This window comes from Pyxicephalus adspersus, chromosome 6 (genome assembly GCF_032062135.1).
Source record: "Pyxicephalus adspersus chromosome 6, UCB_Pads_2.0, whole genome shotgun sequence".
Lineage (NCBI taxonomy): Eukaryota > Metazoa > Chordata > Amphibia > Anura > Pyxicephalidae > Pyxicephalus > Pyxicephalus adspersus.
In genome coordinates, this window is record NC_092863.1 from 38,361,926 (window position 1) to 38,383,059 (window position 21,134).

The 21,134-nt window shown below is 39.1% G+C and overlaps 1 protein-coding gene across 1 annotated transcript; it reads right to left on the reverse strand.

Annotated features, from left to right (window-relative positions):
* Positions 1–1,481: 1,481 nt before the first annotated feature.
* On the reverse strand, positions 1,482–19,264 carry SART3 (spliceosome associated factor 3, U4/U6 recycling protein). The gene is made up of 19 exons (XM_072415336.1): positions 19,032–19,264; positions 16,695–16,821; positions 15,893–16,000; positions 15,289–15,473; positions 15,003–15,108; positions 14,512–14,636; positions 14,094–14,249; positions 13,121–13,259; positions 8,149–8,256; positions 6,788–6,865; positions 6,374–6,432; positions 5,862–5,971; positions 5,372–5,484; positions 5,204–5,280; positions 4,914–5,091; positions 4,132–4,568; positions 3,302–3,457; positions 2,588–2,775; positions 1,482–2,159 (listed from the first exon to the last, which is right to left on the reverse strand). The coding sequence occupies exons 1-19, from the start codon at positions 19,233–19,235 to the stop codon at positions 1,976–1,978; spliced, it is 2,838 nt and encodes a 945-aa protein (XP_072271437.1). The 5' UTR covers positions 19,236–19,264; the 3' UTR covers positions 1,482–1,975.
* Positions 19,265–21,134: the final 1,870 nt, after the last annotated feature.

A 21,134-nucleotide genomic window follows, 5' to 3' on the forward strand; every position in this document is an offset into this window, starting at 1 on the left:
TGGGTGATGATTTCTGTGTCACTGCTCCATCTTTCTATCAAGACGCTCCTTGTGTTCTAGTGTTTTTTGCCCATTTTCACTTCCCCAGTCTAAAATGAGCTAAACAGGGACTGCACTAGACTAATACCAAATCAAATGCAGGTGCTTACACAGCATAAAAAATGTATTTATAGATATATTACTTGCAGAAAATTTAGCTTTAATTTTTTTGTTTTGTTAACACTAGGGTGCATTTATAAAGCTGTGAATGTAGCATTCACCTGTCATCACTGAAGGTTTATCTTTAAAGTGTATGTACTTATGTACCTGTAATGCAGGCCTGGTAAATATCACTACCACAGCTTTATAACTATGTCCCAATTATTGTATGAAGCTTACTAGAAGCTCTTCCATTTAAAAGAAACTAGGACGTAGGTTGGTTTTACAACTTTACATTTTTCCTGAATGTGGTTTGCAAACCTGTACTGAGGAAAATATGTAGTCAAAGTTATCCACCTCCTAAAATAGCAGCAGCAATGTATATACAATCACTTATCTAGTTTTTTAGGAAAATGGTTGGTAAAGCCCATTTAAGGTAAGATTACCTTTTCCTTAAGGCAAGATTTTTATTTCTATTTAATGTGTTGGCTCAAAGAGATTCCACATTAACTGCACCAATGTTTCCTCATTAGGATATGGTGCAGTTAAATCTTATGTGCCAAGTTTGACCTATGAGCTACGTTAAATGAATATGTGTATTTCTTTCTATATTCTCTTAATTGTAGGAGCAGTTCCTGGTTTGGATTTAAGTTAAGATTACCATTTTTTTATTTGTATTTATTATGTGTTGGCCTAAAGAGATTACACATTAACTGCACCAAAGTTTCCCTGCAGTAGCAATCAGTGCAGTTAACCTCTATATCAATGGTGTATCTCATCAGGACCTATTAGCCATGTTAAATAAACATGTCCCCAGTTTCAACAGACCCAAAGAAGGTCAGGTTAAAAAAACAAACAAAAAACTGCAGTGTTGTGAGCTGACTCACTACCACATGGCCTCTGGTACCTGCCTATATGTCTAACACTATGACTAGCTGGCATTACTAACCATAAGAAAGCTAACGGAGACTGCAGGGAGTTCAGAATTTTACAATAAACACCATACTAGGATTTAGAGGCGTCAGAGAGCACATATTATCTATCTATCTGAACCTAAGAAAAAGTAAGAAGCAGTGCAGAGCCACAATTATAATAGTCTGTCAGAAGAAAAGACATCCAAAGAAAGATTATAGTGTAGTGTGTTGTCTATTCCAGCTCTTCAACTAACTAGCTTTATAAAAATGTATTAATGGTGTACAATGTAGATTAGATGTGTAGCCAGTGGACACACTACACCAGTCACAAAAAGTGTTCTACTTAACAAATCTGTATATACATGTATTGTGGGGAAGACCTGTCCATTGCTCACACAAATAGCTGGCAGAAGCACAATGGACCGAATGTCATCCGAACAACAAATATTTTAATCCAGTTTTTGTCTGACACAAACATCTTGTGAATTCTGCAGGGAAAACAAAAAACAAAACGTAGTAGTATATATAAAAATATACCATTTTGGGCTCCCACGGTGACCTTCATAACAATATGCAAACAAAAAACTATCTGCAATAACAAGTGTAAAAACATATCCAAAATAGACCATTGTAGCTGCCTTTACCTTGTCTTGCCTGCCTCAATATGAGGAAGCTTAGTCTGTACTATTAAAACATAAAAGGGCAAGTCAAAGTGGAACTAGAAAAAACAAAAAAAAAAAAAAAAAAAAAAAAAAAAATTGTAAAACTGGAAGTATTTGTCTTCACTACAAAGGCCAGATGGGTAGAATTTGCCAACTCAGAGTGTCTGTAATGCCACATGTAACTATAGTGATAGGACACAAAGGGCACAGGTTCTTTCACATTTTCCCTCATAGTGCAAGTTCTGGTTTCCTTCTTCCCAGTTATTTCTGAAGCAATAATCGGGCAAAGTCTGCATTTGACATTTTTTGGGGTGGCTCTTCACCTCCACCTGATGATGCTGACGGTGTTTTGGGGGTGCCATTTTCTGTTTTTGTAGTAGTCGGAGCATTTTGACGGTGTAGGGAACGGGGTAAAAGGGCCAATTGGGTTCTTCCTTTTCCTCTTCTATTAACAGAAAACAAAGTGTTTACAATACAATTATTGACTTATGTGTTTCTTAAGACAATAATAAACCTGTATGAGAGAACGATGTGGGCTGCCATTGAACACTTTACAAAAAAAACTAGTTGCCTGGCTATATTGGTGACCCACTGAATTTGGTCTCTTCCAAATATACAAAAATGGAAAGCCAAAGAAATGTCAGAAATGAAAAGCAGGAAGGCAATAGGCGCAGAAACCCCACAGGGACCCAGTAAAAATTAACTTAAATTAAATGAACCCCGCCATATTAATGCATGGGAAGCCTCCTGACAGTCTGAGGAGAAGGCTTAATTAAGGCCTTTTATGTGGATTACTATTCAGACAAAATAGGTCTTGTTACCAAAATGCACAGCATAGATCAGGAATTCCTTTACATTACTATTTATACTTACGCCCCATATGCTTGTCTTGGCACCATAGGCCTAAAAGTCTGTGCAGTTTGCAGGGCTTCTGGTTGTTTTCTCATGGGAGGATTGCTAATTGCCACTTGTATTGTGTGGTCCTTGATTTTGGTACCATCCAGTTTAAGCACAGCTTGTGAGGCCTGTGCCTCATTTTCATACTCAACATACGCAAGTCCCTGTAAAAACAAATAAATACATTTCAGTATTAAAAGCTTTGTAAAACAGAGGGAACTTTTTTAAACTTTAAATTAGTTCGAAGCCCCTTGTTGACAAACATTTTGGTTATTGTTTATCAATCAAGAAAAACAAAAATGATAAGAGAGCATGTATTATTTAATGTTTGCTGGACCTCAGAGGATTAATCCAATCTCCATGGTGAACTGCAAACTGCTGTGGAAGGGCTAGCTGGTTTGACTGCAAACCATACCAAAAAGGCCAACTACACAGGTACTGTACCTGTATTTTTTAATTTTTTTGTGACAGCCTACCAGATTTTCTGTAGTAAAGGCATAAGGTAGTTTTAAAGCCCTCCAATCACTTCCACATGTGCAAAGAAAAGTTACTCTGAGCATGTACAAAATGTATCCAAACAATGTATAAAATAGATTACACGCTACGCCGCATACATACATACACACACACATACACACACACATAAATACATACACACATTGTGAATACCTGTGCACCATAAAGCCTCACCTTTGGCTTTCCTGAGCGATTGGTCACTAGACGAATCTCTTTAATAGAGCCATGTTCTTTGAAGATTTCTTCCAGTTCTTTCTTGGTGGTGGAAAATGGAACTCCAGAGACAAACAATTTGTGTTTCTCCAGACAGGTATTATACCTAAACCCCACCTGAGAAAATAAAATCAGTAGTTAGCCCCAAAAACAAAAAGCTCCATTTACACTCCATTAAAGGCTTTTATGCATCAAGCCCACATCATTGGTCATTTGCTTAAAACACCAGGCAGCTAATCTCAAACTCAAAATTTTATAGCTAGTACAAAAATGATATGTTATTGCTTGTTAATTGAAAGCCTCCTTCTCTAGAAAGTAGAGTTCAGCTACTTAGAAATGGGGGCCTGGAATGGCATGTGCTTAGTGCCTGAACTGGTGAATGTCCAGCCTTTTACACACTTAGCTGTTGATTAAGGTCAGTAGGCACATGGAAGCAAAATAGAATAGAAAAAGCCAAGCCAAGTTAAAGCACTCTTCCTTCAGAAACACAAAAAAAAAAAACTGAAGTACTTTTGGCAAAGTTAAGGTTTAGCCACTAAGTGGCCCTGTCACCCTAGATTGAACCTGACAGTTTTCACCTGTATGAAATTAAGGGAATGTTTACTATATATAGTCCAGCATGAGAAGTGAAGCAGGAAAATTAACATCACATTTCTACAAACATTTTTTAAGATACTAAGCATGAGCAAACATAGTACCATATGTAACTTGTTTTTGTTTTAATACTTTTTTGTCTGGACATACATTAAAGTTTGAAAATTCCAAACTTAAAGTACACATTTTATACATACCTTAAAATCTGGCTTCTTGTTCTTGTCCACACATGGGGAGACAAACATTGGCCTTCCATTGATCTCCTGCCGATCCAGTTTTAGTGCATCTAGGGCACTTTTCTCATCTGTAAACTGAACATAACAATATCCACGGAATGTGCCTTTGTTGTTATACACAACTCTGACCTCAGTGATCTCCCCACAAACAGAGAAGGCATTCCTAAGCTCTTGTTCTGGATCAGTCATATTAAAGGGAAGATTGCTGATAAACACAGTTATACTGTCTTTGTTAGTATCATGCAGAAACCTTGGCTGCTCCGTTGTTGTGGGGGGGTTGGGTTTGGCTGAAGGTCGAGCCGCAGAGGTGGTTCTTCGGCCAAACAGTCCAATTTCAGTCTCCATTTCCTCATCCTCCAGCTTTTCTTCTCCTTTGCGTTTCTTGCTTGGCTGTACTGCTGCAAAGTACAAACCAGGAAAAAACGAATATTATTTACCAAACAGTCTCAGCACTTTGAGGACAGGTTTTATTAGACAGTGCAAACACATCAAAAATAATATAAAACCTCAAAAACAACTGCTATCTCATTGAGTTTGGCTTTTACAACATGTCATCTATTATATACACAAAGGATGACAGTAACATGGTCTTTGGCTTCAAAAGCCAGTGGTTATATAATAAATAAAAAAAAACATAGGCCAATTAGTCTGAAAATATCCGGGACTTCAAAACTTGATCATGCAGAAGTTTTGTGTTTGTGCCTAGATGGTACTTTAACCAGGAGATACAATAGGAAACTCACCTGCTTCCTCACCCCATTCTTCATCCTCATCATCGTCCTCCTCCTCCTCCACTTTGCGTTTGTCTCCTGGTTTTACCTTTTTCACTTTTTTTGAAGCTTTTTTCTCTGCTCTTGCCTTTTTCTTTTGTTCTGCTTTCTCCTCTTCTTGCCTAGCTAATGTTGCTTCCTTCTTAGCAGCCTGCAGAGTAATGGAAAGGAGACAACATGTAGCAATATTTAAAAAACACACTAAATGAAATGATGAAGTAAACAGTGACATCTTTCACAAAGGAAGATGGAACCTTCCTGACCTTTGCACGCTGCTCATTGACTCGTGAAAGTCTATTTTCAGTTTTCAGAACAGCTGTATCCCAGTCCTCCAATGACCCTGCAATGAAGAGGAGAAACAAACTTACATCTAACACTAAATAAGAAGCATAAAATCTTTATTACTTGTATGCCACAGAAACACACTGCACCTTCTATTCTCTCAAAAGTTAGAAGAACCTCACACACATGTTCAGGGTAGTCTGAGGTGCACATCACAGCCCTGTGCAAGGCTTTCCTGCAGTGCTGAATATCTCCATGAGCTCTGTAGAGACAGTTGAATGTTAAAAAAAGTTATTAGGCAGTTTTCTTCACATGCTATAAATCTACATGTTTTGCCAGCAAAACTTTAAGGAATTTTTAGAATTTAGGAGATTCTTCAACTTCTACTATTACAATTGCATACCTTTTTGTATACCTATATTTAAGTTACACACCTCTCCTTCCCCGCATCACCCAGTTTTATACTTGCAAAGCCACAACTTGTATGCTGTTTGGCCTCCAGTGAGCTACATAGCAAAAGAACGACCCCCGCCCCCTCCAGGCAGTCTTTCCCCACTTCAGATCATATTCTTAAGAGGAGATGATGTATGCTATTAGTAAAATGTTAACACTTTTTAAAATCTTGCAGATTATTCTTACCGCTCTAGGTTGTAATACTCCAGCCACATATTGGCAAACTTTGAATTGCCTTTCGTCATGATGTTATCCCACAGCTCTCTGGCTTTTTGCATGTTGTTGCAATGACGAGCCTTAATGGGGTAACATACACAAGTATTTTTTTAAATTCAGGAATTGAAAGCAGACTGACAGGCTACTAAATCAGAATACTTTTTTAATTAAGAATCCTACGAAGCATGATAAAAAAAAGGATTTTTGTAAAAGTCCATCACCTGAGATGGTTTTAGATTATACCATACTTTACTCTCTCAGTGTGAGGGGTGCAATATGGGGGATTAAAAAGCAGGACACCAAATAAAATGTTGGTGCTTAATTATTTAACAAGTATGTAACTACATTAATGGAGTTATGTAAAGGTAAATGGCTTTCAGTATTCTTTTATATTTATAAAAACGGTTCACTTTCTGTTATATCTGACTATTAAACCTAACGATGGTGCTGAATAACAAACGTTAATATAATCACTTTCTTACCTCTACTCTGGCCCAGTTTTGCATTATGCTGCAATTTGGATCTCCACTTACACCAAACCCTGTGAGAGATTAAAAATTATTACAAAATGCATTCACTGAATGTAAACTCAGATTTATATATAATTATGAATAAATCTTATTAATACCACTATTACACATCACGAAAAAAATGTAACACATTACAGAAACAAAGATGCACAGATGACAACTTATGTTATTATATACATACAAGTACTGTTATGCTCAAATCCGTATATAGCTTTACTATTCACAGTTTTATGTGGTCTTTAGTTAGACAAGGCAAGGTCATAAAGCTGTACAGATCACCTGACTAAACAATGTAACTCTCCTTTTTATTAACAAAATATTAATTATTAATTTTAAAACATGAAGCATTCCTATACTAATACTTACTCTCTTCAACTTCTTGCTTGAGGTAGTCAATGGCGCGAGCAAATGCAGCTCGGAGTTCTTCCAGTTCTTTACTGGAATCTGCAAAATATGTTATGAAAAGCTATTATTACATGTGATGTCAGAAATTTTTAGGTTTATTTGCAAGAGGTGAGCCTTTTGGTAAAATGTGTTTAAAAATTTTTTTGATAACTACAGTGCCAAATTGTGAGACCGCCAAATGTAAATGATAGCATTCCTAGAAAGTGGAGGATCGGTCAGGCTAATATGCAGCTACTTAAATATGGGAAGCCAAGATGCAACACGTTCAGCTAAATAAAACACATATAACCATCTGATGACTGCCATGTCACATCATGGCTGCTTTCCCAAGACAGAATAATGTATACTATTAGGGTGTGCCCAGCCCAAATGTGAATAAAACACGTACCTAATCAAAGAAAAGTGTAAAGTTTGTAAAAAACAAAAATGTTGGTTCCCCATATTTCTGAAGCCTATTATTATGTTTATGCTGAAACTTTACCCAAACCTAAAAACAAAACCTCAATAATAAAAAACTGTTGATTCAACACTGGATCTTGTTCTAAGTTGTTACAGTTGTCTTAACATATTGAAATATGTCCGTTGGCTGGCTGTAATGCTGACTTATTGGTTTAAGTATTGTCTTCGTCACCAACTTGTAAAAATGTATGCAGATAAGGAAAGTTAGGAAGAAAAGTCCAGAGTCCTCATCTACATGTATAAGTTAGAGACTCAAAGAGCAAGTATGAGAGTCAGGCAATCACTCTCATTTACAGAATCATAATATGTAATAATTCCTGCACGAATAATATTCTACACAGTCTGCAAGCAAGCACCTAATAATAGTTTAATTATTCCATACCAGGAAATGTGCTGAAAACAATATGGAGACCTCCACAAAATATGAGTTGTCATTTCTTATTTTTTATTTACATTTATATGCTTTAGCAAAATAGGTAAGGGGGTAAAAGCATATAATTTGTACCAGTGTAAAGTGAAAAACATTGCAATCTAGTAGGGTTTGTTTTTTGTTGACTCTCCAATCTTACCTATAATGAATAAACCGAACCATGACAAAAAGCAGAGATGCACACAACAACCACAACTTACATATTAAAGTTGCCTTCTATTTTAGTTGTTCATAAGCAGGGGCATTAAGTTGCAAAATAGTTTGTGTGACAGTGATGATGACATGAACAACAGTTTGGGGCCTGCAGCTTTGAAATTAATTAAGCAATGGCAGGTTCCATATTTTCTGTCCTTGCGTGCCTTTGTTACCTATAGACAGAGAGACAGAACTACAGGACATTCAAACAGGAATTATGATTAGAACCACACATTACCTTTTGTGAAGTCTACTCTTCTTAGGAGATAGTCTAGATATGACTGCCAAATTTCCACATAATCTGTGGCCTGGATGAAACCAGCAATAAGAGCCTTTTCAAATGTATCTAAAGAGAAAAGCAAGTTACATTAGAGAGTGCTGGAAGCTACTTTGTATACATTTATACATTATACAGGGGGCTGCTGAGAAGTTATAGAATAGAACAGAATAGAACAATGAGTGTGGGGGCATATGACAGCCTAATATCTTAATATGTAACTGTAAATATCAGGTCTTTACAATTCTTGAAACTGTTTTTTCTTTTAGTGAGAAGCTGCGATTGCAGAGGCACAAGCAAGTTTCACATCGTTGGAGTAACGGGCCGTCATGAAGTTTTTGTTTCTCCAGGGAAAGTCAGCAAAGGACATTCACACTGAGATGTCACAAACACTGGGGGAGAAGTGTCCTTCCTACAGCACTGTCAAAACCTGGATATCTTGTTTCAAGACTTGGCATTTCACCGTCGAAGATGAGCCTTGAAGTGGGCGCCCCTCAACCTCAACTGACCCAGCAACCTGCAATGCTGTCCATGAGCGGATTATTGAGGACTGGCGAAAATCCGCAAAAATGATAGCCCAGATTCATGACATCTAATGGGAGCGTGTTGGGTTTGTTATCACCACTATCCTAGACATGGGCAAGCTTTCACCAAAGTGGGTGCCGAAATGTTTGAACAGTGATCACAAATAGGAATGAGTTGAAGCATTGACTGAGGATGAAACCTCGCTCTACATCTATGATCCTGAAACCAAGGAACAGTCAAAGGGATGGTGCCACAGCTGATCCCTGCAGCCGAAGAAGTTCTGAACCCAGAAATCTGCCAAAAAAGTCATGGCGTCCATTTTCTAGGACAAAGATGGTATTCTGTTGGTGGACTACCTACCTCAGGCCTCTAGTATCACCGGACAGTATTATGCTAACCTCCTGGACCAGCTGAAGGAGACAATTAAGACTAAACGCTGTGGAAAGCTGACCAAAGGGATCCTTTGTTTTTGCAGAACAATGCACCTGCGCACACATCCAACTTTGTGGCTGCCAATATGAACACCCTGGATTTCCAACTTGTCCACCACCCCCCCTACTCACCAGACCTGGCGCCTTCAGAGTATTATCTGTTCCCAAACTTGAACAAACACCTGAAGGGGCAACATTTGAGGACATTTCTGACATCAAATATCCTGCGTTTGCGTCCCAAGCTTAAAGGACTTTTATTTGAACAGTCTACAAAAGCTGCAACTACGCTGTAAATGCATCAGTCTCGGGGGAATATGTTGAATAAATGTGTTATTTCATAACTCTGGCTCTCTTCTTTCTGGGCAAAGCCAGGAACTTTTCAGCACCCCCTCGTATATATAACATTTTAAGTCAGAAAGGTTTATATTTGAGAAAAACAAAAACAATTCAGCCGGGCATTCTTCTGAAATTTTTAATTGCACAACAGGATTAAACAACAGTTTCTATGTATTCCAAGATACTTACTTAAAATAACTCTGGAGATCAGGAACTACAAACTGCTATTATTCTATTTGCTGTACTTTGTGTTGGGACAAACTCAGCTGGCATTGTACTGTGCTAGACTTTAAACCAGAGGTAGGCAAACTCCGGCCTTTAGGCTGGATACGGCCTAGCCAGTATTCCAGTCCAGCCTAAACGCCCCCTAGTTATTTATTGTTGGATTGGGCCTAATTGAATTGCCGCGTTATCGCGAGTTCCCATGATATCATCGAGTTCCCGCACAGTAACCCCAATTACTATGCCTAAAGAGCAGAAGCAACGCTTTTTAGTGTTAAGTGTGCAGAGACACCAACACTTTCAAGTGGTCGAATCTCAAGGGGCATTTCGATGCCAAGCACGCCCAGACGTAGAGAATACACCGTGGATAAGCGGAAGACTGAGGCTGCTCGCTTGCAGTCACGGTTGGAAAAAAAACTTTCCTTGGACTCCTTGTTTCTTCTGGCCTATTGTGCCTTCTTGACCTTCTGAAATAGCCTAGTAGTTCAAAAAGTTTGCCGACCCCTGCTTTAAACATTCAGACAAGTAGTTTCCCTAGCAAACCGATCGACAAAGTGAATCACAAGTGTGACACAGTAATAACTGCTATTGCTTGTCACCTGAAAGCAGCTATAGAGAAGTCAGTAGATTGATTGTAAGTTTATTGACTCTCTGGTGCAGCACTACTTACAAGAACATTTACTGAGATGTAGAACATAGTTCTCCCCAGAGCTTTTTAGCCGGTTGCTCCGCCCGGCTGATCTGAATACCCCGCCCAGCTCTCGGCAGCTCTCATCCTTGGATGCACGGATCTCAGGCTGCTGTGTGTCATCCGTTCAGAGGATTGCACACAGCTCAGCCCTCATGTGAAGGGGACACAGGCAGCCCCGCCCCCATCTCACAGCACGAGCTCTGCCTGTGAAATGTATCCATCTCTAGCTGCGTGTGAATTCTGCATCCTCACAGCTCTGTGTACAAACCTCCATATCTCCTAAACTGTATGTCACAATGACCTGTAATTTTCAGAGTGTACAGGGGACCCTCATAGATACTAGTTATTACAATTTCAGCCCCCCAGCTTTAAAGAATTTCAAGATATGGAGGTCACAAATATAAAAAGTTATGAAAATTAAACTTTGGGGTTGCTGTTTCAGAGGAAAGTGCAACTAGGAGTCCTAAATTAAAAGTGCAAATTGGGGACCCCGGAGCCACTAACATAGCAAGGAGCATTGGGGTGGGGCCACTAAATATATACCTACCTGTCACAAATCTATACCTATGAAACTGTCTGCTTCTCTTCTTTGTACACCAATTTCTCTGAGAGTGGGGATACGAAACTGAAAATATAGGTGCAAGTGGCGGCCACATTCTCCCCTTACAATCTCATTACTACAGAATCATTAGAACATAAAACACTCTGCCCATCAAAATGGGCCTCCCTGCCCTGTTACACATTCCTGTCCACTTATCTAACATTCTGAACTTCAATTGGGGAATGGGGAGGTGTAAGAAACCAAAAATATTGGTACAAGTGGGGAACATCTGTGACTAACATCCCCTAAAACTTCATCACTATGGTATCATTAGAAAATGAATTCTGCCCACTAAATGTTATTGAGGTTGAGGTACTGGAAGGTTACAGTCATGTGTAACAAGGAAGTGCATTGTGATGGACAGTTTAATGTTGTAATGATGCCATGATGATGAAAGGTGATCGCCACACGTGTCCCCCACTTCCACCTATATTTTGTTTCCCTGCACCTCTTAATTCTGGAGAAATTGGGGTTTGAGGTACGATGCAGACAGATATGTGTAACAGAGCAGGCAGCACATTTTGCTAGGTAGAGATTTATGTTCTCATAATGCCATGGTAATTCCATTTTAGAAAGGTTTAGCCACAGGTGTCCCCCACTTGCACCTACAGTTTTAGTTTCCTTTGCCTCCAAGTGTACCTTAAAAATTTCAAGTTAATACAACCAACGTTTTAGGAGATCTGAAGGTTTGAACACAGCGAGTTGTTAGGCTGCAGAATATGACAAGCAGCTTTTACACTCACATAGCGATCACACTGCGCTGCTGATGACATTACACACTGCGGATAAACATCACAAACTGTTTTTATATAGAATATGAGCAGTGATAAGAGGGGGCCACTGTCTGTCTTGTCCCCATCTGATATCACATGCATGATGCTATTAAAGCATCGCCACATTTTTAACATTATAATAAAGAGTGACTTTGTTATGTAATGGAAAAATGTGCGTTTTTTGTTTTTACACTTTTGTGGAGAGGACCTCTCCACTTCAGCCTTCACTTCCATTTCGGTAAAGACCGAAGGGGAAATCCGCAGCCTCCTGGGATATTTGTGTCGCATATCCCAAAAGGCTCTGAACTGCTCCTTTTGTGAATGCACCTTCAGAGGATTTCTTATAATGTAAAAAAAGTGTTCAATCTCATGCATGCACAGTGCAAGGCAGCATTGGACGTACAAGTGAGCATCAGAGAAAAGGTGGAAGCTGAGCCAGCATGGGCCTGCTGGGCTAATTTTGTAAAAGAAAATAGAGAAATTTATAAATTTATAAAAGAAAAAAAAAAATGTTTTCACAAAAGTTCACTTTAACTAAATATAGACACAGGAGCACATCTGAAGTTAGGCTGAATTCACACCGGCAGTGAGGTTACATTTGTCCATTCCTCATGCCAGGAACCACTGCTGCTTAAAAAACTTCTAGCTCTGAAAAAGCCCAGCACTTACCGCCTGTTATCAATCCTAGAAGCCCAGCACTTACCGCCTGTTACCAATCCTAGGGGCCCAGCACTTATGGCCTGTTACCAATCCTAGGTGCCCAGCACTTATGGCCTGTTACCAATCCTAGGGGCCCAGCACTTACCACCTGTTACCAATCCTAGGTGCCCAGCACTTACCCCCTGTTACCAATCCTAGGTGCCCAGCACTTAGCGCCTGTTACCAATCCTAGGTGCCCAGCACTTACCGCCTGTTACCAATCCTAGGTGCCTAGCAGTTGCCAGAAGTCACTCAGAAGGGGTAAATGTTGCTGCTAATATGAACTAAGCCTAACTTGTTACACCACATTCATTATACTTTTACACTACTACAAAGGATTACACTCTTAAAACTTAGAACACTAGTAAGTTGGGTCACAATACACGGCATAGGACAGTTGTGGCAAAATACATAGAATAGAAAAATTGGATATACTAATGGGGCAGGCATTACAGGCATAAGTTGTAACAAATAATTAGGAGAAGGTAGAACACTGAAACAATAAGAAGTTACTGGATACCCATGGCATAAACAACTGGGAGCACTAAATTTGCCGTGTTTTGCCACACCCTCTTTTTTACCACCCGGCTACAGCTTCCTACCACCCGGCTGAAAAAAATTTCTGGGGAGAACACTGTAGAAGATCAGTACTTACCAACTATAGTTGCATGATCTACACAATGTCGCTCCATGGCAAGAATATTTCTCTCCCAAAGGCCTACGGTCCATGGACAATTTCTAGCAGCCCGGTCATGAGCTGAAAGAACCATCTCCTTCACTTTAAGCTGTCTGTCCTACAGAAGAATGCAGCAATGTTTAAGAATTAACTTTTTAAGAGGTACACCTACTGAATTTAACTATTCCATAGCCAACACGGAAGATAAATAAACTAACAACTCAAAATTGTCATAGTTCAGTATAAAAGTCACTAGTATATGAATACGGCTTTGTACTACACGTTTTGCAACTATTTTTCATATCCATAGCTGCTTCTTTTCTGTAGAGATAAGCCATTCATGAAATCTGTTAGACTCAGATGGTAAAAACATGTCAATTCTAAGCTAAAAAAAAAAGTAATCCTTAATGTGAGCAAGCCTAAAATATTTGCTTAGAAATGCCATATTCCTACAAAAGACAGCCTAAGTGGGAGGGAGCTGGGAACCTCTAAGCGAGTAACAATATTATAAAATTATTATTATTAACAGTATTTATATAGTGCCAACATATTATGCAAAGCTGTACATTAGGTAGGGGTTGCAAATGACAGGTACACACAGTGACACAAGGGGGGGGGAGAGGACCCTGTCCCCAACAGCTTGCAATCTAGGAGGTGAGGGAAGTATCACATAAAGAGGGGGGGATGATATGGAATGGTGAGTAGTGAGGGTTTAGGAGACAGAAGTAGATGAGTAGGCAAGTTAAAAAAGATGTGTTTTATGAGTTCTTTTAAATGAGCAGAAAGTAGCAGCAAGTCGAATAGGATGTGGAAGACCATTCCACATCGTCAGGGCAGTTTTAGAAAAGTCTTAAAGCCAAGCATCTGACTATATATTACTTGTATGTGTTATACACAATGACAAACTGGACACTGCTGCATTAGCGAACCCTTATAACTCGTTTCTACTTACAAGGTACTGAGTGTATCTTGCCCAAAGATCCGGAACCAAACAATTTTCAGCCAAGGCACGTTCAAAAATAAGCTGGATTCGAGCTGGATCACCTTCCTTTATTTCAAAGTCAATGTAGGCTTGGTATTCTGCTAGCTTCGGAGTTTCAGCAGCCAGCTAGTGGAGCACAAGACGGAAAGTTATAGCCAATTATAGCCAGAAACAAACAACACAGAATATGCCAGAAGAATGTCATTAAAGTGGTTAACAAAGATCTACAGTTTAACAATTTGTCATTTTAAGGTTAGAATTTGTCTCCAATTTTCTCATACACCTGATCTGAACAATGCTAAGAATTATGTTCATCCAGATCAAAGTGATGTTTCAGAACAACTGTGCAACATAAAAACAAATACAAAAATGTGTAAATCGTTCTCACCAGTGCTTCTTCATATAGCTTATACTTCTCCACTTGTTGTAAGGCCTTCTTGTAGCTTTGTACAATTGAATCTGCAATGGGCTCCTCTGACCAATCCACATACTCAGCATATGTTGTTTCCATGTCTGTAAAGTATAGTATAGTAGATATCCCATAATTTTAATGAAAAAGGTTAGGAAAGATATAACTTACATACAACTACACACTATACAAATTAGAATTGCTAAAACTCTCAGTAATTTTAGTTCTTGAAAAATACTTACTGAAAGCATGGGAATCAAAAATCAAACTTTATCTTATCTAACTTAACTAAATTCTATATATTTATGCAACTCTTTCCCCTTAAATAAAATTTGTTTCCTGGCAAGATGGGAAACTGAAACACAATCTTATATTGACATTCTTGCTCTGATAACTTTAGCAAACATTTAGTAAACACTGACCTTGCATTTAGTTATCCATGTAGGAATCTGGTTATGAACTGCTCTTACCTAGGAGTGGAACGCCCAACTGTCGTTTAAATAACGTGTGGATTCTTTCAAGTTGGTCATTGAGCATTTGCTGCTGTTCTTGTGAGGGGATAGTGCCTGGCATTGGCTAGGGGAGAAAATGATGATTTAATTAAATTAAAAAAAAAAATATCAACCATTAACAGAATATATGCCTAATACAAATTATGTAAAAAAAAAAGTAATGTTTGTATAACCCTTTTGTAATACTTTCACATTGCATGTGTCAAGCTTGTGCACAAAGCCGATTATTTTAGAATCCCATTACCTGGATAGTTCCCAAAATTGCATTCTCAAATTCTCTATATGCATCCCATATAGCGGATCCTTTGGTCATATGAAGTCCAACAGCCGTTAAAGCCCTTTCAAAGATAGAACGTACTTTGGCAATGCCTCCTTCATCACCCATTCCACCAATGGAATACTGAGCATATTCAAGCCAAATTTCAGGGCCTAAAGAAAAGCAAACAGTTCAAAAATACATGCAGTGTTATTAGGTAGTAACCCATTCAAGAATACATAACCATAATTATATACTGACTTTGTTCTACTACAAATAAAGCCTTATATTATCTTCTGGTTTTTTCCCTCTTTATTTATGGCCAGCATAAGCCTACAAACACTTCTGGCATTACTTATACAGAGGTCGGATGGAGTCTTTAGGAGATCCAAGCGGCCTTCCTTCATTAAGAATTTACATTTGCAAAGAAAAGCATTCCTACACAGTATGAAGTCACATAACTGTAACTAGTGCTATTATCTTAACAAAATACTTGTGTGCCTTAAACTAAAGGTCATTCAGTGGGATTTGCATTTACTTATTGGAAGGAGTTTATTCACAATTTAGATGAACAAAGACACATAATATTTACAAATATAATCTTTCGCAGCTCTTTCAAACAATTTGTAAACAGTCTCCCGGCCTGAAGTTTCTGAATCTGCAATCTTCATCTCATCCTTCAGCCAGTCCAACCAGATCTCTGCAAGAACAAGTAAAACAGTAGTTATAATAGACCTTAACATGAATCTACACTCAAAAAGTGATTGTTTAGAATTTGATATATTGTGCCCTGAAAAATCTATATTTAGTATTGATTACATACAAAATAGACGTTCACTACCTGGCATAAAAGAATAACCTGGCTTATGCTTACAGCCCCATAGTATTATGTATGTCGTGTGATTATCAGGCACTGCTAGCTAATGAGATTTGGTTATGTCACTACTGTGCTGCTCAATGATGTTCATGTTAGAGGTCCTGAAAAGGCAAACGCTGCCTCTATCCATAGGAGAAACAGTACAAAATAAAAAATGGTAAGCGGACAATTATGAGAAGATCAGCTGGACCAAATAATTGCAACACTGATGAATAATTTAAGTTTTTATCGGCCTGTGTGGAGCAAATTTCTACTTGTAGTTATATTCTCCTCAGCTAGAAAAAATAGGGGAAAATGAAAATGCCAGTACAAATGCATGTTGTCATTTCTGTTATAGTAAAAAAAAAACTTTCATGTATAGTTTGTGAGCCCTGATTTAGTTTTATGTACTTTATTTCTGCTCTGCTATGTATATTAGAATATTACAAACCTTTCTCACACTCACAATACAAAAGGAAATCTATCAGGTAAAAGCAACACCATTAAAAACAGAAAGACAAAAAAACAAAAATCATACCTTCAGTTAATGGGAACAGCTCACTCATCTTCTGACGAGCATGGCGCAGCCTTTCCAATTCCCCCTCCTGCCGTAACAGTTTGATGAGATCAACATGGCAGTTATAATCAAAGGCATTGATGGACAGCTGATAAGGAGAGAAAACAGTGCGTTACCGAGTGTTATATTGTGAATCATGAGGCGTTTATTATATATAAATGACATTATGCGGCTACTTCAGATACTGAAACTTCCAAGCTTCTCTTCAAAATGTATCTGTACCCAGCCACCGCTCCAGTGCCTGTTTATGTACAGCGCTGCGTAATATGTTGGCGCTATATAGATCCTGTTTATTAATAATAATTTGTTTATAGTTTAGTCCACCTCTTTTTTTCACTTTCTTTCCTGTACTACAAGAAATGACTATGTACACCTTCCTCTCTTATCCAGAATATAAAGTAGGGAGTCTATAGTACCCAGAGAGAGCTGGGAGCAATGTAACTGATAAGAATGTAGAAATACATTTATCAGCTGACATTTTAATGGTATATTTAAGAGATTCAAAAGCCAAACAAGTTAAAGATGAAGTAAACTCAAACCTCACCGAAAACAAAAAAAATACACTTCCCTTCCCCGCTTTAAAAAAAAAAAAAAAAAAACTGAATTTTTACCTTACATAAAAGGGTTGTCTTAGAAAATTCTAAGTTTAGTTACGCTTTAAGTTCTTCATTAGGGTTTAAGTGCAATCTGAACAGTGGGCTCCTAGGCTGGAACAGCTTTTCTTACCAGAAGCAATCAGACACTATACCAGATTATAGGGAATACAGTAAGATGGTTTACCAAAAGGAGAGTTCTTGGATGTGATATATGCCTAGCCTGTATGTTAAGATTGTAATTTAAATAGGAAGAGAACGAACAGGGTTTCATAGGCAGTGATATATTTAAAAAATTGTATTTAAAAAATACGTAGTCCGTCAAAACATGTTCCTTAACTAACATAATACCTCTTACACTAGTTGGTGGTAGCCGAGGAAAAAAGGGATGAAAGAGATAGTGGCTCTGTATGGCAAAATCATAGCTCCAAGTTATCTTAAAATCATTTATTCAGCTTAATAAAATATATATCTATGTACCCAGCAATATTATTTATGAAAAGGCCAAGGCTGACATATCCCGTCTGATTTGACCAAACATTAGTTTTTCAGATACTCTCACATGTTCAGAGTCCAATATGTTTGTAGATCAATTATGCCAAAAACAAGTTTGAGTCTCGTTTCGCCCTTGTGGGCTTCCTAAGGGTATTTTGAGACTAAAAATTAAATTGATCAGTACAAGTGCACATAAAGATTAAAATAATTGACAAATATAATTTCACTCAGTATTGCAAAGCGTTGGCTTACTTGGTATAATGACCCCAAGGGAAAAATAGAGTGCGTGTTCCCAGTATACTCCAAATAGCTGGTGGTACATTACTCTGTGCTTCTCATATCGCAAACACAAGGTTGATACTTTTAAACAAAAAATGTCTCAGTTCCCAAAGCATTTCACCCAGGAGGCTTCCTCAGGGGATTTTTGAGACCAGAATCAAAATTGTAAATGATGGTTGGAAAACACAGAGATGGAGAATAACCAATAATACTGGGTAACCAATTTTGGATATTGGCTGCAGTATTGTAAAAAAATGATTAGAGGAACCGTAGAGGTGTTCTTTATTAATCCTAGAGTGTCCAATTAGATGGTGAAAGATAAAGAAGCCTTACAGCATGCGCTGTGTAAAAGCAATTATAGTTCTTCGCTATTCAAAATGGCCCTTCCCATGTAACCTTGGGAGAACATTCTAACAATCAGGGAGCTCTCCCATTGGCTGCTGATTGACTGGGAGCTCCTCCAATAGATGGGGGCTTAGTTGTAAACAGGTAAATGACAGATCTCAGGGACATAACACATTGGTCTTACACCTATTGATCAGTGTATGGCAATCATACATTGGGTCTATTACTGGCAGATAATGGAAGCAGACATTGCTGAACTCTTTGGAAAGATTACTAATTTCCTAGATAAAAATCATTATAAGGAGGCCTCAGTTTACCTATAGATCGGTGTGCACTATAGTTCAGAGTGTACTACAAATCGGTGTGCACTGCACTTTTCTCACATCTGACAAGTTTATAATAAAGTTTAGTATAAATGTTTGTATAAAGTTTATATTAAAGCAGAAAGCACGTGGGGACAGCAGATTCGACACATATGTGGCGCAGATATGAATGGCTGCAGCCAGCACTATATAGGAGCTCCACAGACACCAAGCAGCCGGGGGAGAGCCCACAAGTGTGAGGCCTCCTCTTCCCAGAATCTCACCTGTTCCTCCAGCCGCTGGATCTCCACCTCACACTCCTTATCATCCTCCTCAGCAGAGGAAGACTCTGAGCTATCTTCCTGAGCACCGTCTCCTTTCGGCTGCTGTGTTTCTTCCTCCGACTCCATTTCCTCCTCTTTCTCCTCTTCCTCCTCAGCCAAACGCGGGCTCTCACTTCTCTCCCGTCCGTGTTCGGCGGCCGCCATTGCGCAATTGGCTGCGAATTCACAACGTTGCTGGGCGGAAGGGTCTACTATGGCAGTTCCTGTCTAGAATAGAGCTCTCCCCGGGCGTTCAGAATTACAATTATTACTGAAAAGAAATACAGTGTTCTGTACGGTTGAAGTTTTTCTCGCGCGGTGTGAAGATTTAAACGAAAGTAATAATGTTTTGTATGCAGGCATGTTAAGGCCGCCTCGTCTCCAGGGAGACCAAAATCCCGCGTTTTCGGGGTCCTCATTTACTTCACGGCTCAATCCCTGGTGTTTGCAGTTGACAGGGGAGAAGCTGGTGATGGCAGTGTGAAAGAAATAAAGTTATATAGTTTTTTACTATTGTGTTATATTTTATATTTACACATAACAAATAAAGAGGAGCAATTGTTCAGAACAAGGGGCTTTTAGCAAGATAACAAGAAAACACACACACACACACCCCCCCACACCCTGACACCAGTGCTGGGGGTTATCATTGCTGTCCCTGACTCCAATGCTGGGGGTTATTGCGGTCCCTGACACCAATGCTGGGGGTTTTTATTGCAGTCCCTGACACAGATGCTGGGGGTTATTATTGCGTTCCCTGACACCAGTGCTGGGAGTTATTATTGCGGTTCCTGACACCGATGCTGGGGGTTATTATTGGGGTCCCTGACACCGATGCTGGGGGTTATTATTGCGGTCCCTGACACCTGACACCAGTGCTGGGGGTTAATATTGCTGTCCCTGACACCGATGCTGAGGGTTATTATTGCGGTCCCTGACACCAGTGCTGGGGGTAATTATTGTGGTTCCTGACACCAATGCTGGGGGTTAATATTACCGTCCCTGACACCACAGCTGGGGGTTATTATTGCGGTCCCTGACACCAATGCTGGGGGTTAATATTGTATTTCCTGACACCAATGATGGTGGTATTATTGAGGTCGCTGACACCAATGCTGGGGGTTAATTATTGTGGTCCCTGACACCAGTGCTGGGGGTTATCATTGCTGTCCCTGACACCGATGCTGGGGGTTAATATTGCGATCCCCGACACTAATGCTAGGGGTATTATTGCTGTCCCTGACTAAAATGCTAGGGGTTATTATTGCGGTCCCAGACACCAATGCTGGGAGTTATTATTGCGGTTCCTGACACCAGTGCTGGGGGTTATTATTGCGGTCCCTGACACCAGTGCTGGGGGTTATTATTGCGGTCCCTGACACCAGTGCTTAGGGTTATTATTGCGTTCTCTTACTGCTATTATATTATATTATTACACTGCTATTGCTCGGCCCTATGGAAGTGTTGGGTGCTGTATTTGAGGCCCTCCATATTTTCTATAACTGGCTTAGTTTATACCAGAAGAGCTGTTCCTACCAAAAACTTAGCCAGTGACAAGTGAACATTATTATCATGTTCTGTGCAGTTGACAATATCCTCCAAGAGGAGCAAAGAAGCTTCCATCAGAATATTATTACCATGAATCAGGAGAGGTCATTACCAGACCTATGGGGCAAAATCTTCTGGCAGCAGGAGCGCTGACTGTTTACTAAACCCACAGCATTTATATGTCATGGCTGGTGGCACAGACAATCTGCAAGATGACCATTGCTATTCCCATCTCACTACTGTACACTCTACTATATCCATTACTGGTGAGCTTGAAAATTATTTTTAATTAAATTATAAATATATTCCACACAGTCTGTGGGAATTATTTCCTTTATGTGATGCCATGGAGATGTCATAAAGTGAAAATATTGATTACTGATACTTCATTTTTATAGCTATAAATTTTAATATTATAATACAGCTATACACTTTAATACAGCAACCCCCTAATTATTGGTATTTATTTACAGATCACCCCGGCTAGGATGATACTCACATTTATAGCACTGGAAT